This window comes from Phragmites australis, chromosome 18 (genome assembly GCF_958298935.1).
Source record: "Phragmites australis chromosome 18, lpPhrAust1.1, whole genome shotgun sequence".
Lineage (NCBI taxonomy): Eukaryota > Viridiplantae > Streptophyta > Magnoliopsida > Poales > Poaceae > Phragmites > Phragmites australis.
The window spans coordinates 15,701,067-15,718,675 of record NC_084938.1 but is presented as its reverse complement, the minus strand read 5'-3'; the positions used below and the strand labels follow the sequence as shown (position 1 = coordinate 15,718,675).

Sequence of the window (17,609 nt, the reverse complement as noted above, 5' to 3'; positions counted from 1 at the left end):
CTCTAATGAGATGTAATTAACAGAATTTCTATATAAATGTATTAGTTCCGGAAGTATGGATTCGTAATAGCCGTCTCCCTTTAATTTTGTCTATGATAAATTCAAATTAAATTAAAACTTGTCTCTTTTGATGTGGAGGAGGGTTCCCGCCATTTCCTGTCATCAATTTTTCCTGCAATTTCTTATAAAACATTTTTTGGTAAGTGTTGACTCAGCATTTTTTATTGAAAAACATTTTTTGTTTCTTGTTGACTTGATATTTTTTGTTGAGTCAACACTTTTTGTTAATCAACATTTTCTTGTCCAACTTCCTTTGCTAAACCTACCGAGGGCTGGACACCGACCGAGGGAGGCCATGGAAAGGAGTCGTGATCGGGTGGGCCGAGCCAAGATGGAGGTGAAGGAGGCCAAGGCTAGAGAGAAGAGGAGGGTAGGTGGGCCGTGGCAAGAAAGGGGAGAAGAAGGAGAGGTCAGGTGGGCCGATCCAGGCCAGAAGAAGAAGGGGTCAAGCCGGGCTGGGTTAGGGCCAAGGTCATGGCTGGGCTTGGGCCTAGATGGGTGAAGCCACATTGGGCCTTTTTGGGCTAAGATTTCCTTTACCTATTATTTCCAACCAGAATATTTTTTATTCTGAAAATCAATTTAACTTGATTGATAAATATGAAACTATTTTTCTAACTAATAATAAATGTTAGAAAAATAGGATAAGGAGGTTTAATAGATTGTTTTCAACTCATGTTTCCACAAATAACTAGATGCTTCTACCATAGTAAGAGGGAGACCTTTTAGAGCATGGATCAGGAGTTGGGTTAAGTGCATTGACCTAGTTTCTGTAATCACTAGTTCTTTAAGATAAGTATATCTTAAGTGAGCATTGCTCTTATCGAATCATTTGATTCGATTGTTTGCAAGCTTTGGAACAAACTCGAAGTTTTAGACCCAGTCTGATATCCAGCACTCCAACAATTTTCTTGTTCCAGGCAAGTATCTCATCCTTTCTCATGTTGAAAAGCTATTTTCAAATTGAGGCTTTGGACTTATTAAATGACTATCACTTGCATGATCACAGTACTATAGAAAACCAAGTTAGAGAACTCCGTGAATCATGACTAATGACTATGCAACAAGATCAATAAACATGGTGAGTGCTAGTGAGACGATGTGTGTTATGCTTGTCCTTGAATGCCTTACTAGTATCTCTTTGCTTGCTTGCTTGCTTGGTTAAGTTAAAAAAAAACAAAAAGACCTGTGATTGAATATCTAGTGGCATAACAAGCGCATTAATCACAGACTCGATTAAGTCAGGCTTAACCAAGTATCACCCATTAGCGTGTCTTCGGGAGGATAACATCCCCTCAATGAAAAGATGATTTATGGAGGTAGGATATATGAAAAGATGATATGTCAGTTGTTATAGTATTGTTACCGGTAAATGAGGGCCTACGCGCACTGGCCAATCGAGTGGGATATAGTTGTTGTTGTCGGCCTATGCCCACTAACTTGTCGAGTGTGGAAATATTTGTCAGTTGTGTACCCAGGTTTTGACTTCGGTCATGCCAGTCTCGGATTCATTAACCTAGGTGCAGAAAGGTCTCTTTTATCTATTGAACAATTGTGCTTATTGGTTCATGCAGTACATTGTGGTTGATCATAGTATGCAATGTATGGGTACATCATGCCATTTTTTTTGTTCCTGTGATGCATCACATTATGCAATGCAAACTTGAGTATACTGAATTTTTCATGAAATGCGAAGTTGAGCTCATGCAATGCATTGTGGTTTATCAGTCTGCAATGTATGGGTGCATCATGTCATTTTTCGTTTCTGTGATGCATCACATTATGCAATGCAAACTTAATGCTAAAGGGGATTCAACATGAGAGGCTTTTGCTTCAATGTGATAGGACCAGAGGATTTGGTCAGAGTCATTTGACATATGGATCCCAAGTCCCACCTCCCTTACTTGAATGAATGAAGCATCAGTTTTACAAGAACAAGCAGGGAGAGAGGCAAAAGATAGAACACTCCAATTTTCAATGCATAACTTGGCAAATTGAGAGGCAAAAGCTTCCATTAATTTGCATATTACATTCTAGTGTGTGCCGAGCAGCTCAAACCTCTCAGCTTACAACCAAAATAATTGCATCTTAAAGGCCGACTGCCGCTTCGGGAGGTCAGCTACGACATCTCCAAGTGGATTACACGGCCAGCAATCCAGTCTTTACAAGGTAGTCATCGTAATGTGGTTGCCTCAAGTATATTTGCAGCAATTTGGCGCCTACATATGTAATTGAACCAGAAATTTCAGAAGCAAAACAACCCTAAGCATGAACAGAAAATAATTGGGGGCAACTCTCACTGCTCGTCTCCATGGGCGACCGCGACGACGACCTGGGACTTGAATCCCTGCTGCACGCGGTGGAGGAACCAATTTGTCTGCCGATCCGACCGATCTGGGGTGCGCCGTAGTGCCCCCTCAGCCGCCGTCGCCCCTCCCACGACGAGCATCCTGTGGGGGGTCGAGCGGGGCGGTCGCCCCGGGCCCTCAAAACTGAGGTGTCCCTCTTTATGTATTTATGTATAGTATATATGCCTAACAGTCTGCACGACAACAGATAGAATTAGATTCAAAGTAGCAGCTAGGCCTAGTAGTCCGCACAGTATGACACTGGTGGTCTGGTTCCTCCAATTCATAAAAAATCAAGTGACCTACATGCTTGCCTGCCTAGCCTATTTGGTTATTTGCCTGTTTTTGTTTTCTTCCATCCAGACAGTCCAGTTTTCTGCGTTCCATAGGACCACAATTTCAAAGTGTTCCGCATGCCCGCAGCTTCGATTGAGGACAGGCGTCAGCCATTGCCATATGAGTTTTCGTCGTTGTTTTTTCTCCTCTATAGTTTCTACTCCACCTCAAATGGATCTGATACTTGCTGAGATCGCACGTTTGAAATATGGCCATGCTAACTTACCCTCTCCCACATTGGGGGTTACCTATCAGCCACTGAGATGGACTACGGGACCAGGACCCATGCGATCGGTCAACAAGCTTGGACCGACTAGCTCTCGTGCCAACGTGTGTGTGGAGCGGCAGAGCGGCTCAATGATGACGGATTTCGGCGAGGCAAAGGTGGGCCAGTGATGTCTACAGCCACAACACGCGATGGTGAACCTCGTAGCCCAGATCCTGACAGGCGGGCCCAGACGAAAGGGGGCCGGTGACAGACGCCGTAGCGCAGCGGTGGCCGGCCCTCGTGGAGAGCCGCGTCGGCTGCGGCCAAGCCGCAAAGAGGGCGCACAAAAGCCTCACTGAGGGCAGGGGAAGCTCACCACGAGTAGGATGGGCTGGAGAAGTGGTAGGGTGGCGGTTTGACGGCTGAGTGGTGGAGGAGCTATCGGAGTAGGGGAAGAACGTTGGCGATGTAGGGCATGATTCGGTGTGGATTTGATGGGGATGAGCTTGGGGAAGGCGGAGAAGGGTGATGCGACGCTTTCCCTAGCTCCTGGTGGCTCGGGCCTGGCTGATTTAGGGGGTGGCATGGAGGATTTGGCCAGCGGCTCGGTTGAACTTGGAGGCGGCGATGCATGTATGGCGGTGGAAGGCGAGCCATAGCCACTCGAGGTCACCCTGGAGCGTGATCATCGCGCGCGTGATTCCATGATCTTGCCACGGTCTCCATTGAGGTAGCCACCGCCGCCTTCTCGGTGGGCTCCAACCAACAGGGCAGCGTGACTGACTTGGCGACCAGGGCCTCGACACAGTATGGGCTCTGGTCCTCTTCTTTGGCGATGGAGGCAGGTAGCCGGTCTTGGCTAGGGCACAGACCAGAGCGGCGGCTGGGCTTCTGCCTCTCCCTTCGTCTTCCTCCACGAGTAGCAGTAGGGTAGTTCGAGCGACGACAACAACAACAACACGGGCTCGGATATACGACACGTGCGTCCATGCCTCATGGCGACAGCTACTATGGAGTATAGGAGGGAAATGAGAGGGAGAGAAGAAGAAGAGGCTGAGTGGGTCATAATATGTGAGAGGCTAAGTCAGCATTGTTAGGGCACGCGAGATGCAAGTGAGTGGCGCCACATGTACAAAATCACTCTGAAATAGATCAATGAACGAGTTTCGGACGGTTTTAAATGTTAGGGGACGAAAGATTTTTTTGGTGGAGTTGAAGGATAAAAATTAAACTAGAGATTAAAAATAGATTTTTTTCTTTCCTCTCAAACATGTTTATATTCTTAAAATTGGCGAACATCAACGCCAAATTGTAGGACTTGAACTAGATAGGTTAGGCGCATTTCCGTATCTTGAGTGGCTACAAACATTGGTGGAAGGAGTAAAGTTATGGAAGTAAGGTTGATCTTCTTCCTTCTCCACCACTACAATCTCATCTTCCTCTTCTTCTTTTTTTTAAAAAAAAATGGAGAGAGAGGAGGTTTAGGGAGTATAAGAGAATGGCGGACGGCAAGAGGGCTCGAGCCCCTTCCGTCCTGTGAAGATCTGCCGCTGGCTACGAAGCTTTGATCCCGCTAATAACACGTGAATACTTTCTATGAAATTCCTGTGTTTCGACTTTCGCGTTATTTCTTCTGATATAATGAGCCGAGGCAGTATGCATTTCTATTATTGTTTTCCCTCAATGCACTGCATTTCTGTCGGGTGCAAACGCTCCAAGCGGAGCTCCAATCCAATCGGCCGCAGGGGCCAGGAACCATAACAGGCTCGGGTCAGACTCGAACCCAACAAGCACGCACGCCGCCTTCGGACCGCCCCAAACCGGCGCCGGCACCGTGGAGACGCCGGAGATGGAGCAGGAGCCGGAGGCCGCGGCGTCGGCCGTGCCTCTCGCGTCGGACGTCGCGGCGGCTGTGGACCCGCCGTCGCAGCTCGGTGAGCATATCCCTTGGTTTTTCCCCCCCTATTTCTTTTTGAGAGAATTGAATTAGTTTAAGTTGATGCGGATTTCAATTAAATTGAAGGCTCTTAAAGGCACCGGCTCCGTTTTAATCGAGACTGTTGGGTCAAATCCCAAAATTTTGACTGTGCTACGAGCTATGCTAACACTGATGCATCCAAACCTAGGAGTGATGGGATTTTGGTACTAACCTGTTTGAGAGGGGAGTCAGACTGCCTTCAGTGGGTGATGTTGTGCCGTTTTGTTCCTCTTGGTTAGGAATTCAAGATGTACAGATGCTTGTGGGTTGAATGGGGATGATGCTTCAGCACTGTGAGCTCTTTAAGTAGGTTTTAGGGTTTCGTTACCTGGTCTAGTTCTGCGTCTTGTATGCTCTTGTACTAAGCACTTTCGATCAATAGTATTAATGTAGGTGGGGATTCTCCCCCCCCCCACCCCACCCGCCCGCGAATTGCTCGAAAAAGAGGACTCACCCTCCGAAACCTCCTCTTTGTCTTTTTTCTCATTTGCAGCTTGCAGTAAGATAAAAACCAAAGGAGAAATTAAAAAAAGGAGGAGGGCTCAACCTCCAAAACCCCCACTTGGTCTTTTTTCTCACTTACAGCTTGCAGTCAGATACATACCAAATGAGAAATATCATGGGTCATAGTTGGCAACAGAGGAGCTGTAATGATGATAACTAGCTATTGCTTGTTTCCTGGGATTAGGTTGTCAAAAATATTGTGCTGGTATTCTTTTCCAATCTGAATTGAATGAAAGTTCTGTCTGTCTCTCTGCTGACAGTTGGTGGTGTATTTGCATTTCAACAATACATTGGACATGACATGTTCTTTTATTGTATACCAGATGTTTTCAAGAACAAAGTTTGGTTATTATGTGATAGCAACACGACCGATTTTGATGCTTGGGTGTCATTAATAAATGCTGCTGAGGAAACATCATCAGTAAGTGGAATCTTCGTGGTTTAATTTATTTTTCTACTTTAATACTGCCGGTCCTATTTCTCATGTGATCTCACACAGTCGTGTACAGAAATCCAAGAAATGATATGTTTTCTTTCAATGCTTTTGAATGCCGCGTCAATATATTATAAGCATCCATCTGATTTCTGATGTTTGCATTCTTTTAGGATGACATAGATGTTATTAGCTTGGTCTACCATAGCTTCTTATTGGAATTTCCTTTGTGCTACGGCTACTGGATCAAGTACGCAGCTCACAAGGCACGATTATGCACAAAAGGAGATGTGGTGGAGGTTTATGAACAAGCTGTCCAAGCAGTACCTCATTCTATCGATCTTTGGATTAGTTACTGTGGCTTTGGTATATGTGCATATGAAGACCCTGCTCACATCAGAAGGTGAAAGAAACATTAGTGTAATAATTGATGTCTTTTTATTTACATATTGAAGTAAAAATTCTGATGCTTCTGATGCTCCTTTGGTATATGTGCATATGAAGACCCTTTTGATCTTCATAAACAGTTCTTAACATAGTGTATTAGTTTGTATGCTCTGAAGGTTTGAAACTGATATTATTTCCTGGAGCAACTACCATGGATTTTCTGTTATTTATTCCTTCAAGTTTTATCCAGCTGAGAAGTTTGAAAGATTAGGGTTAGAAAGAACGAGGACTGACCAAATTACTAGAAAAAGATGATCATTTCTTAGATTTCCAATATGAGCATCAGATCAAACTAAAGAGACTTTTAGCATAGTGATTAAAGAAGCAAATACCTCAGGAAAAAGAAGCATAGTGCTGGTACCCTTATTACAATATTATAAACATTCACATTCCCCTTTTTGAATGGTTGGAGTGGAAAGTGCACAGAATACACTTTGATTCGTTCGACTTATATTTTTAAACAATATAACCTAATAAAATTGACCTATGTTGTGAAACAAAAAGAGTATGCTGAAATTGTGAAACAACTGTACCTGCTAAACTTAACCTGTATTGTGAATGGAAGGAGTCTACTGAAATGAATATGTGTGTTCTCTCAATATGCCATATGGATATTGCCTGCAGCAAGTTATACATGCTCAAAATGTTGAATTAACAACCTTTGATCGTTTTGGTATCCTGTTGACCCTTCCCTGATCAGTTCAGCTAACTGTCAAGTTTTATCACATGTTACTTCTGTTCATCTTGATGTACTAATGTTTTTTCTTATATGGCAGTTTATTCGAGAGGGCTTTATTTCTTGTCGGAAAGGACTATTTGTGCTATCACCTGTGGGACAAGTACATAGAATTTGAAAATTCTCAGAAGCAGCTTGTTCAGCTTGCGACCATTTATATCAGCACAGTGAAATTTCCCACAAAGAAGCTGCACAAGTATTATGAGAGGTATATCAAAGTCTCTTCCTTTGTGAATGTTGGGGGTATCACCTTGATTTAACATGCGCACTTAAAGAATTATGGCACACCAATCAGGCTGTCCTCACTATTATTCTTAGCAGGAAACATAAGGTCTTGTTGCTGTTATTGTCGTTATGCATGTTCCTCTACTCTTCTTACTGCTGGTGACTGCACCCTCTTTATTCGTTAAGTTGTGACCGTGATTTCATGAGTAAATCATATAACCAGTATGATCAATGACTTGGTTCTGTAATAGTAACTTGATTTTAAGTTAGCTGATGCAGATATGACGTTAAACTCCCACCTTATCTCAATTGCCTGCAATTTAGGGCTAATTTTCTCTTAGTGTTGGCCAAGGGTATGTTTGCTCAATTGGGCTACTTCAACTTCTAAAGCCACGTTTTGAAGACAATGGCAACTAGCTAAACTATGCCCAGTTTCTGCTTACAAAACTCAAAACATTTGCTAGGATGGTTGAGAGATCCAATTATTCTACTTCAAGTTCAAAAGGAATCTTTTGCAGACCATAGCAAAAAGCTAACCTTCCCAAGCAAGGTTACAAAAATATCTGCTAGGATGGTCAAGAGATTTATGCAGGCCCTTAGTTGCATACGAATAATTGCAATGGATACCTAGGAAATGTTGATACTAAAACTGTCCATGGCTCTGTGCATCGAAGTTTTCTAAAATAGAAATTGTTTGAAGCTTACTAATGCAATTTTGTTTTCTTTCTCGGGCTTGCAAATGTACCAGTTTTAGAAAGTTGGTAACATTATTGGAACAAGAGGTGACATGTTGCGTTGCTGAAAGATTATCAGAAAATATACATACTTCTGAAACGATAGATGCTGAAGATTCTGAATTGGATATATCAACTATAATTGCTGACTTATTTGACCAAAAAGGTGGACATCTTAGGCCTGAAGCATTGAAGCGGTACTTATCTGTTGGGGAGCGTCTCTACCAAAGGTCCAGTAAAATTTACAAAGAAATCTGTTGCTTTGAGGCATCCATAAAAAGGCCTTTTTTCCATGTCAAGCCACTTGATGATGATCAACTTGAAAACTGGCACCAGTATCTTGACTATGTTGAGAAGAATGGGGATTTTGACTGGGTATTTTTCGTCTTGCAGTTGTTTCTCTATGCAACAGGCTAAGCTGCATCTTGTATTCTAGCATCTGATTACATCTTATGTCCTTGCCTTTCATTTTCAGGCTGTAAAACTTTATGAGAGATGTTTGATCCCTTGTGCTAGTTATTCGGAGTTTTGGATCCGCTATGCTGAGTATGTCGATGCCAAAGGTGGCCGAGAGATTGCAAACTATGCTCTTGGTCGAGCATCATCATGTTTTGTAAAGGTATTGCTTGGCAAAGTACTTAGGTTGCTACACTTTTCCATTGTTTTAAGCTTCTGTAAGGACCTTATGTGCTTCTGTGTTATGTGCATGGTTGGGTATGGGTCCAAGGATACATTCTTGAAATTAACTTAATCAGTGTTACCCCTCCCTATCTTGAATAAGGGCTGTAACTTTATTTATTGTTATATTTTAGAGCATGCTCTTACTGCTAGCAATCTCAGTCTCATTCTTTCTTCTCTCTTTTGGCTTTCCATCCAATCAGGGAGTTCCAACTTTCTGCATGTATTACGCAATGTTTAAAGAGCAAATTGGTGATGCACAGGCTGCACGCTCTCTTTTTGTTAAAGCAAGCAGTAACTTCACATCGGGTTTTTATGCAAATATTAATAGGCTGGCCAACATGGAAAAACGCATGGTATACACACTACATTGTTGTGACTTTTGTGGCATTATGCACTTATTTCTCTTCGTCTGAATATCTTCCTCACATACTGTTAAATTGTTCATAGGGAAATACTAAAGCAGCTTCTGAGATATATGAGACGGCAATTGAGGATGCCATGCAGAAACAGAACATAGATATACTTCCGGACCTGTACAGCAATTTTGCACAATTTATATACGTGGTAAGAACAAAGTACTTTGCCACTGACATCAAGTATGCTATGCCCATTTCAGTTTTACTATACATGCTTTCTGCAAAGACATCCTTCAGGTGCTACATGAAAATAAATGTGCAGATTGTAGGTTGTTCAATATCTGACAAGCATGTATTCGTATATCTGCAATGCTTGGTAATGTGCCGACATTAAATTAATATATGCATGATCAATGTGTATAACAATGTCTTTCTCTACTTCTATGGTAAGATGCAGGAAAGTGTTGATTTTTGTGTAATATATGCAGGAGCTTGTTCGCTGGATAGTTTGTGCCTTGTACTTGTTGTTTTGTTGGTCGTTTTTTTGTTCTTTTGTTTGTGGCGCATTGTTTTCTTAAGAGTGGTCGGTGTGTTGTTGTTACTTCTTTCTCTTTAATGAAATGACCCGCAGCTCTCCTGCATGTTCGAGGAAAAAATGCATTATCAATGTGCATAACAATATTTATATCTACTTCTTTGGTAAGATGCAAGAAACTGATGGTTTTTATGTATTATATTCTTTATTGACTAGTATCTGTATCTACCTATCATTACATGTTCCTGCTTTTATTTTAGGCTGACATGTTATGCTCTACAGGCAAGTCGTAGCATTGGTGAAGCTAAAGAGGTCTTTGTCAAGGGAATAAAACGGGCACCCTGTAAACCATTGATTAAGGTGCATAGTTTAATGTGCACAGTTCCTACATTATTTGCCTTTTCCTGTACATAAAGAAGCCTTGGTAAAGTTTATTTGGTTATTTTTCTTTTTAGGGATTCATACAGTTCATGAGTACGCATGGAGGACCTACAGAAATACCTCTTCTTGATTCTGTTATTTCTAATGCTGTGACTCCTGGATCTGATGTATCTACAGCTTTAAGCCCTGAGGACCGTGAAGATATCTCACTGTTGTTTTTGGAGGTTAGAGAGTTTCTGATGGTTATGGCATTTTGTTCCTTATCGCACGTTTCTTTAGTAGGGGGTATACGAGTATCTGTTGCATTTGCAGTTTGCACACTTGCCATATATGCACACAAGTGTGCAACTCCTTCACTTCAAACACCAATCAGATGGGGCTTTGGATGAAATGGGGATGTGCATAGGATATGCACCTCTTCAATACGTATTGGTACATGTAAATGTGTGATACATGATGCAAAAGTTCACACTGTCAAATTTTACATTTTATTCCTAAAGCTGTCTTTTGTTAATCATTTTATAAAATAAAGCTGTCTTTTGTTTTGCCTGCTCTCTGCTTGAAATTTATGAACCGTGTATTTTAAATTGAATAAGTTTCATGAAATATTTATTAACAGTTAGATATTAATGGTAAATTAGGAGCACCTTTGAATAGCAGCATTGGGTGTGGCCCATCAGACGATCCATGATAAAGCGCATACACTTTTTCTTTGTTTATTTTGGTGTTGGTGTGGGGGATTGAAAAGATGTATATCTCGTGCATGTGTATTTTACTGAATCATAATAGCCTTGAGCTAACATGGATGTACATGACCGAAGCTTTCCACCCATTGGCGCTACCTAGCTGTAGCCTGCAATATCTTACTGGTTGGTTTGTGGATCTGGAACTAGAACAGAAACCCTCTGCTTACCGAATGTTAGGAACCATTAAAGGTACAAAAATGTGATTTTTTTTGGGGACTGGAAGAGTAATTAGCATTTGGCTGAGCCATGTGCTAAATTGTTCTTGCAGATTGGACAAGATACTTGTTAGGGCACTTAAATCATCTTTGAAGCTAATGGATGTTCCCTTGTTGCACTGGTTATGACTGTTGAATCTTAACTATAACTGAAACATATTTTTAGGCCCTGTTTGCTTTTGCTTTGGATTGTCACAATCTGAATTATGTGGAGAAGCTCTTTCCCACTAGATTGTGGGTTGTGGGATTTCATAGTACAACTTGGTTTGTGGATTGTGAGAATTAGCTTTTAGAATGTGACCGTTTGTTTTTGCTTTTGCTTTTGGGGATAAAATCCATAATTAGAATAAAAAACAAATAGGGCCTTAATGGTAAATCTTAAGTATCATGCTGGGATAACTTGAAATAATTGTAGTATTTGCTTCTCGTTTGTTCCTTTTGTTGTCCATGCTGAGAGAACACAAAGTTGTCATATTATTCATAACTCTTCTCGTCACTTGACTCTTTTATAAGATATATTGCATGTCTCACTTGGTTTCCTGCACGCAGTTTGTTGACCTTTACGGGGGTGTTAAAGAACTCAGAAAGGCGTGGGCCCGGCACAGTAAACTGTTTCCTCACAGCACTAGGAACATATCACAGCAGTATCATACTACTGGGAATAGCCTGCAGGAGAATATCAAGAGGAGAAGAACAGAACCTTTGATGGCTGCTCATGATCATCCTTTAGAAGGTATAAGGAAATTGAAACAATCGTCCAAAACTGACAATTGTTCTCTGACAGTTGATAAAGAGGTTGAGTCACAAGTGGACAGGAACACTGCGGAATCAGGAAAAGGACACAGGGATGCAGAAGAGCAGAAAGCACTAGAGAATGTCGATTCGCATCATGAGGCCAGCAGGACAGCTCAGGAACACAGTGACATGGTTCACAGTCAACTTAGCCTGGACGAATCTGGAATGCAACTTGGAATGCAGAACCAAATGAATTCACTTGCTAAAGAAGAGACTAATCAAGACTTAAGTTTACGGGAACAAAATGACAAGAAAGCAAATTCTCATCAGGCTCAAAGTGAGGAAGCCCCTGAAGCTGAGCTAGGCGATTGTGATTCTCCTTCCAAAGCAATTGTTCGCTCCATTAAGATTGATTCTCAGGACAAGGTCATTGAGGTATCTGCAAGTGGTCATCCAGAAACAGTATGCTCAAAATCTGATTCGCCATCTGGAGAAAGCATGCCCAAAGAAGGAAGTTTTTCCAATCCAGCTCGAATATCTCCAGAGCTGGAGGAAAGGCAACCTGTGAAATTTCAGGTAAAGATTGACACGGAGCATGATGTGTCTGTCAGTAATGCTAACCCAGAGAGGTCTGATGATAGTCCAAATGCAACTCAATGTGGTAGGGAAGTCTGTGCCCTTGGTCAAGAGAGTCGAGACCATGTTCAGTCTTCACAGCCACAACAACTTGCAGTCTGTGCAAAACCTTCCAGCTCAGAATTAGCGAAAACAAAAACGAATGCACTGTGTTTTCAAGCTCAACTTCAACACCAGGTGGCTAATTCTCAAACACACAAATCTAATAATCTTCCTTCGGCTGGTCAAAACATGCAGCAGCAAGGGCTTTCTTTTACAATGCCTCAGAATGTTCAAACATCCTCACAAACTCAAGATCAACTCTTTGCACAACCTAATCAGGGAAACCAACAGTATCTCCAAATGATGCAAGGGTATGCATCACAGATGTGGCAATATTACCAGCAACAGCTGTATTACCTGCAGGCTCAGCACAATCAACAGATGCAGAGTCTGCAACAGCAGCAGCTTCCAACTGAGCATCTTCAGCAAAATTTCATGCAGCAGGTACAACAACTGGACCAGCAGATGGTCCTTTGGCAGCAACAAGTGCAGCAGCAGCAGCAACAACTACTACAACAGGCACTGCCAATTCAGCAACAGCCTGACAAAAAACTGGGTCAGTATCATTCTTCTTCAGTGGATACTAAACATGAGCAAAATAAACAGCAGCAACAAGCATCTCAAATGGACCATCAAAGCCAACAATTGCAGCAACAACAGCTTCTTTATTTCCAGCAGCAGCAACAACAGATGTATGTTATGCAGCAGCAGCAGCAGCAGATGTACCAACAACAGCATACCCAGCAGCAGCAGCTAATTCAGCAACAGTATCTGCAGCAGCAACAGTTTCTATCGCAGATGCCACAGCAACAGCAAGACTCGGTTCAGCAGCAGCAACAGCAACTGTTTCAGCAACAACAGCAGCAGATGGTTCTTTTTCAGCAACAGCAGCAACAGTTTATCCAAAAACAGATGCAGCAGTACCTGCAACAGCAACAAAACCAACAAGGGCCCAAGGATCAAAATTACAAGTTAAATCCTCAGGTACTTATCTTATTGTACCAAATTCTGATGAAACATGACAGGTATGAGCACATTAACTTGAGTGATAGCCAATGTTTAATTGAAGTTTAAATGAATTCCCAGTAATACTTATATACTTAAATTGAAATTAAATCAATCACATTTTGATTTGATTTAGTCATGAATATAAGATAAATTGCTAATATTCAACACGATGGTCACTACTTCCGAGATCAACACATTAAGGTCCAATACCTATAAGATAATCATTGATCACCATCATTTGCATAACGATGGCCACACTTGCCCACTTGAAGGTCATATTGGCAGACCAGGATGAATAGCATACCGTGGTGCTCTCTGCCGCAGCACTTGCCGTAGAGCTGGCTGTGTCTGCCTTAGGGCCTGCTGAGCCTGCCACAGAGCAGTTGTAGTTGCTGCAGTTCTTGCCACGCCTTCCAGGGCTGCTGTTGTTGCCATCAAACTTGCAACGGCTACCATCAGACCTATCGCACCTTGTGTGGAGGGAATGGGCTTCAAGAAATGGTGAACATGAAGGGATTTTGGAGTCACCACTTCTCGCCAATGTGCGCTTATCAAGGGTTGCAACTGTGGTCACCACCACTCGTCCACCTCCCTCGTACACCATCCCGCCTTAGTGTCCAAAACCTTTGCAAGACGCAATTGTAGATGAGCAGATCCTGTACCTTGTGGCCTCCTTTTTTCCCTTCTGCCCAATCCCACACAGCTGAACCTCCCGCCCTCTGGCAGCGCCACTCCACCCTACTCCACTCCCATGCTCCAGCCTCATGCTAAGTGCCTTTCAGTAGCCGCAACACACTTGCTGCTCAGGTGTTCCCTCCAGAGGGTCCTTGCTGCTCAGGTGTTCCCTCCAGAGGGTCCAGTCAGTACTCGCATATCGGAAGAGAATATCACACCAACAAGATACAGAAGGGTTGATGCCGGCTGTGCCTCCCTTGCTTGCACTCCCTCTCATCTCTTGTCAAGTATGTATTCTGTCCATCTGCCCTGACAAACACGTTTGGTAGAGAACAAACTGATCGATGAGTCTGCATTTGGTGTAATTTCTTGTCGCCCTTGACATATCCGTTGGAGAACTGATTAATTGATTGACAAGAATGGAGAACTTCTTGAGTTCCCCAAATTTGGCTACAATGTTTTAGTTTATGATTTTTTTGCCTAGAGTAGATTTGTCATGAGTACAGTGTACAGATAAAGCAAGATAAGTTCTTTGTTTGAGCAAGTGCTTGTTATAGTTCTAGTTTCGATCAGGATTTGAGCATTGCACCATCTCAGGAATCTGATGTCAGATTTACAGTATTCTTGTTTGTTTGCTGTCAAAATGAACATGTGTCAAATGAGAAGTGTATTTGCTGGATTTTTGGTTTATTGATTTGTTGTTGTCTAACGCAAGACTTGATGGTCAACTGTGCATGCCTGCGCAGAAGCTTATTTATATCTTGCTCTGAGAAATTGTCCCTGTTTCAGGATGGAAGGAACCGGCAAATGGAGCACGGCCAACAATCTGAAACATCACAGGTGACATTCAATATCAACCTGTTCATGTGGATTAAAACAGTTTGAATCATGTTGTTTCCTTTCTATTGATACTCAATTTTGGTTGTCAGTAAGAAAAGTTAAATTAATTTTGCCTTCACAGATTTTTGATCCTGATTTACTTTTTTTGCAGAGTGATGGTTCCAAACTGCGGAGTGTTGAACAATCTGAGTTATCCTACCCGTCAACTCCACAGTCACAGCGCTCAAATCAATGAATCATTTTGGGTCATCCATATGTCTTCTATTAAAAGATCACAAAATTCCAAGCCATTGATCTCAGTACCATTTGGCACTTGGATCGATCAAAATATTTAAGAAAACTGAAAAAGGGAAGGTCACATATTCAATTTGTTATCTTGCTGCCAGTAGATGGCCTTAAAAAAAATAAGACCAACCTAGGAGGAACTAGACGGCTTTATATTAAGAAGAAAATAGACATTCAAATTCGTCTCAGCGAGGACTCAAACTTGGGTGGTCTGGATGTATCCATACTTTCAACCGACTGAGCTGGAAGACCTTAACACTATGCTATGTCAGAATGGCGATGACGAGCTGCCATTGCCCCTGGTGTGGAAGCTTGAACACTTGCATTTGGATTGCTCCGTTCAACAAATCTTATGGTGGTATTACCCTATAGTAGATTGCAGATTCCTCAACTCCAGGTGACTTGAACAACGAGAACTAGTTTCCGTTGAATCCCATCATGCAAAATATATGATCGACAGCTTGGTATGAGATTCTTAATCATGAGCAAAATGACTGGAAAAGGAGCATTGTGATATGTTGGAGAGCTGAATTTCAATTGCCACCTCATTAAAGCATGGATATCTAGAATATACTCTGTATATGTTCTTAATCATGAGCAAAATGACTGGAAAAGGAGCATTGTGATATGTTGGAGATTTCAAATTTCAATTGCGACCTCATTCAAGCATGGATGTCTAGAATATATTCTGTGTATGCCTGCCTGCCGTTGCCCATACGTATATGGAATTTATCAATTACTATGAGTTATGAGTTACTGCTCTGCCTGCCCAAAAAAAAGACTACTCTGCTATACGTCATGAACAGTATGGTGTCGTAAAGATAGCAACCGGGCTGGAAAATGTGCAGTACTCCCCTTAACCTGATGTTACATATTTGAACTTTTTTTTTATCTAGGTCGGACTATTGGCTTGCTTCTGTATTCACCGCAGCATCTGTGTACTTGGCAATGCGTGAACAACATAGGTGGTAACATTACCAGTGATTTGAGATTTTGAATCAAATTGTTGTGTAATTTTAATCATATACCGCAGTTGTTTCGAGTGAGTTGGTCTTGCTAGTTGCTACTTTTAGGCTTAGCCTAGTTACTGCGGGAGTTGTAAATATTACATGCTCTGTTTTATTATGTATTGGTTGTTTTTGGCTTATTGCAACGTGTAATTAAAATAGTGTGAAGTAAAAACTCGAACAGATCAATAAGGGAAATTGGCTGGTGCCCAGGGGGTTCCGGCTTTCCCATTAGCAAAATATGATTAATCTAACATCTTGCAATGTTTCAACAAAATTCATAATCATGTACGTATGTAGGCGTTCTCATTATATTTTGGATCGGGGGTAGTACATATGAAATTAAGTAAACCTGCAAAACATCAATTTAAAATTCATATTTGGAATCGACATTTAGAAGCACAACCGATACTATTAGCACAAGATGAATTATGCAGAATATACTGATTCATTATTTGGTTTTCTTGACATCTAGGATGAATATAACGTTGGATTTTTGCATGTTAGCTTATTTGTATTGTATGCATGATTTTTTGATGAACTTGAAACATTACAACATATTAAATTCATGAATGGAACTGAAGGATTGAGAAATAAGACTAGAGGAGGGTGAATAGATATGTTCTAATATTTTATCCAACATACCTCCAATTAAAACGAAAGCAAGAAACTGAGATAAACAAGAATAAATCACACCAGAAATCTCCACAAAGATTGTTTTGATTATAGCTCAATGAATGAATCTGAACCATAGATTTTATATAAAACCATTACAAGTGTCATAGCTCACAAAAACTTGTAGCTTGATGAGGAAATACTCAAATTCAAAGAATTAGGCACCGGGTGAAGAATTTCTCTAAGTTGATGAATCTAGAGGTAAGGAATGATTCATGACTAACTTATAGATGATTTTTATCCCTCTAACAACAAGAAGAATAAATTTAACACGATGGAAAAGTTCAGCACTCCAATAAAAACAAAAATCACACAAAAACAAAAGGACTTACAATCATATAAGGGAGCTAAGAGAGGAAAACTAGAAGGAGATAAACACACGAATAAGATGCAACGCAATATTCATTACTTGCAAAGGAACACCCTATTTTTGACTGATTATAAAGTGATTTTTGATACATAGCTCTCACTTAAGCTATAGGCTAAATATTCTTCTGTTTATCTTCTAAGATACTAGAACTCAACTCTCAAATGGATAGCTCAAGGAGGCTCTCACAGCCCTCCGCTCATGTTTATAGACCTTAGGACCTTGCATCCAAGTTTCTTACATTGTTTGTCTCCCAAATAATCTAGATTTCTTACATCTCAAGTAATCTAGATTGTTTGCATACCAAGTAACCTTTCTGATGATGATACGTTTATTCTATCTTGCGATCTCGACCACCGGTAAATCTCTCCCGCTCATGATCCCCCGGGTCGTCTTGTCACGTGCACCAGCATCCC

At 41.4% G+C, this 17,609-nt stretch overlaps 1 protein-coding gene across 4 annotated transcripts; it reads left to right on the top strand.

The window, feature by feature from the left end:
* Positions 1-4,657: 4,657 nt before the first annotated feature.
* Positions 4,658-16,291, top strand: LOC133899350 (pre-mRNA-processing factor 39-2). 4 transcript variants are annotated; one of them, XM_062340335.1, is made up of 13 exons: positions 4,658-4,886; positions 5,758-5,855; positions 6,041-6,270; positions 7,091-7,258; positions 8,189-8,384; positions 8,485-8,628; positions 8,891-9,043; positions 9,138-9,254; positions 9,864-9,941; positions 10,037-10,186; positions 11,473-13,361; positions 14,809-14,859; positions 15,011-16,291. In XM_062340335.1, exons 1-13 carry the CDS (start codon positions 4,802-4,804, stop codon positions 15,192-15,194), a joined length of 3,543 nt encoding a protein of 1,180 aa, XP_062196319.1. In that variant the 5' UTR covers positions 4,658-4,801; the 3' UTR covers positions 15,195-16,291. The 4 variants fall into 4 exon arrangements, with proteins under 4 accessions (XP_062196319.1, XP_062196317.1, XP_062196318.1 ...); XM_062340333.1 differs by having other exon boundaries at positions 8,024-8,384; XM_062340334.1 differs by having other exon boundaries at positions 4,659-4,886; positions 8,024-8,384; positions 11,473-13,320.
* The last annotated feature ends 1,318 nt before the right edge of the window (positions 16,292-17,609 follow it).

Bases quoted from the DNA above. Each gene is read 5' to 3' on its own strand.
- LOC133899350 (XM_062340333.1), top strand. From the start codon at position 4,802: ATGGAGCAGGAGCCGGAGGCCGCGGCGTCGGCCGTGCCTCTCGCGTCG. The intron at 9,942-10,036 runs GTGCATAGTTTA...TTTTCTTTTTAG, and splicing joins CCTGTAAACCATTGATTAAG to GGATTCATACAGTTCATGAG. The intron at 13,362-14,808 runs GTATGAGCACAT...TCCCTGTTTCAG, and splicing joins ATTCTGATGAAACATGACAG to GATGGAAGGAACCGGCAAAT.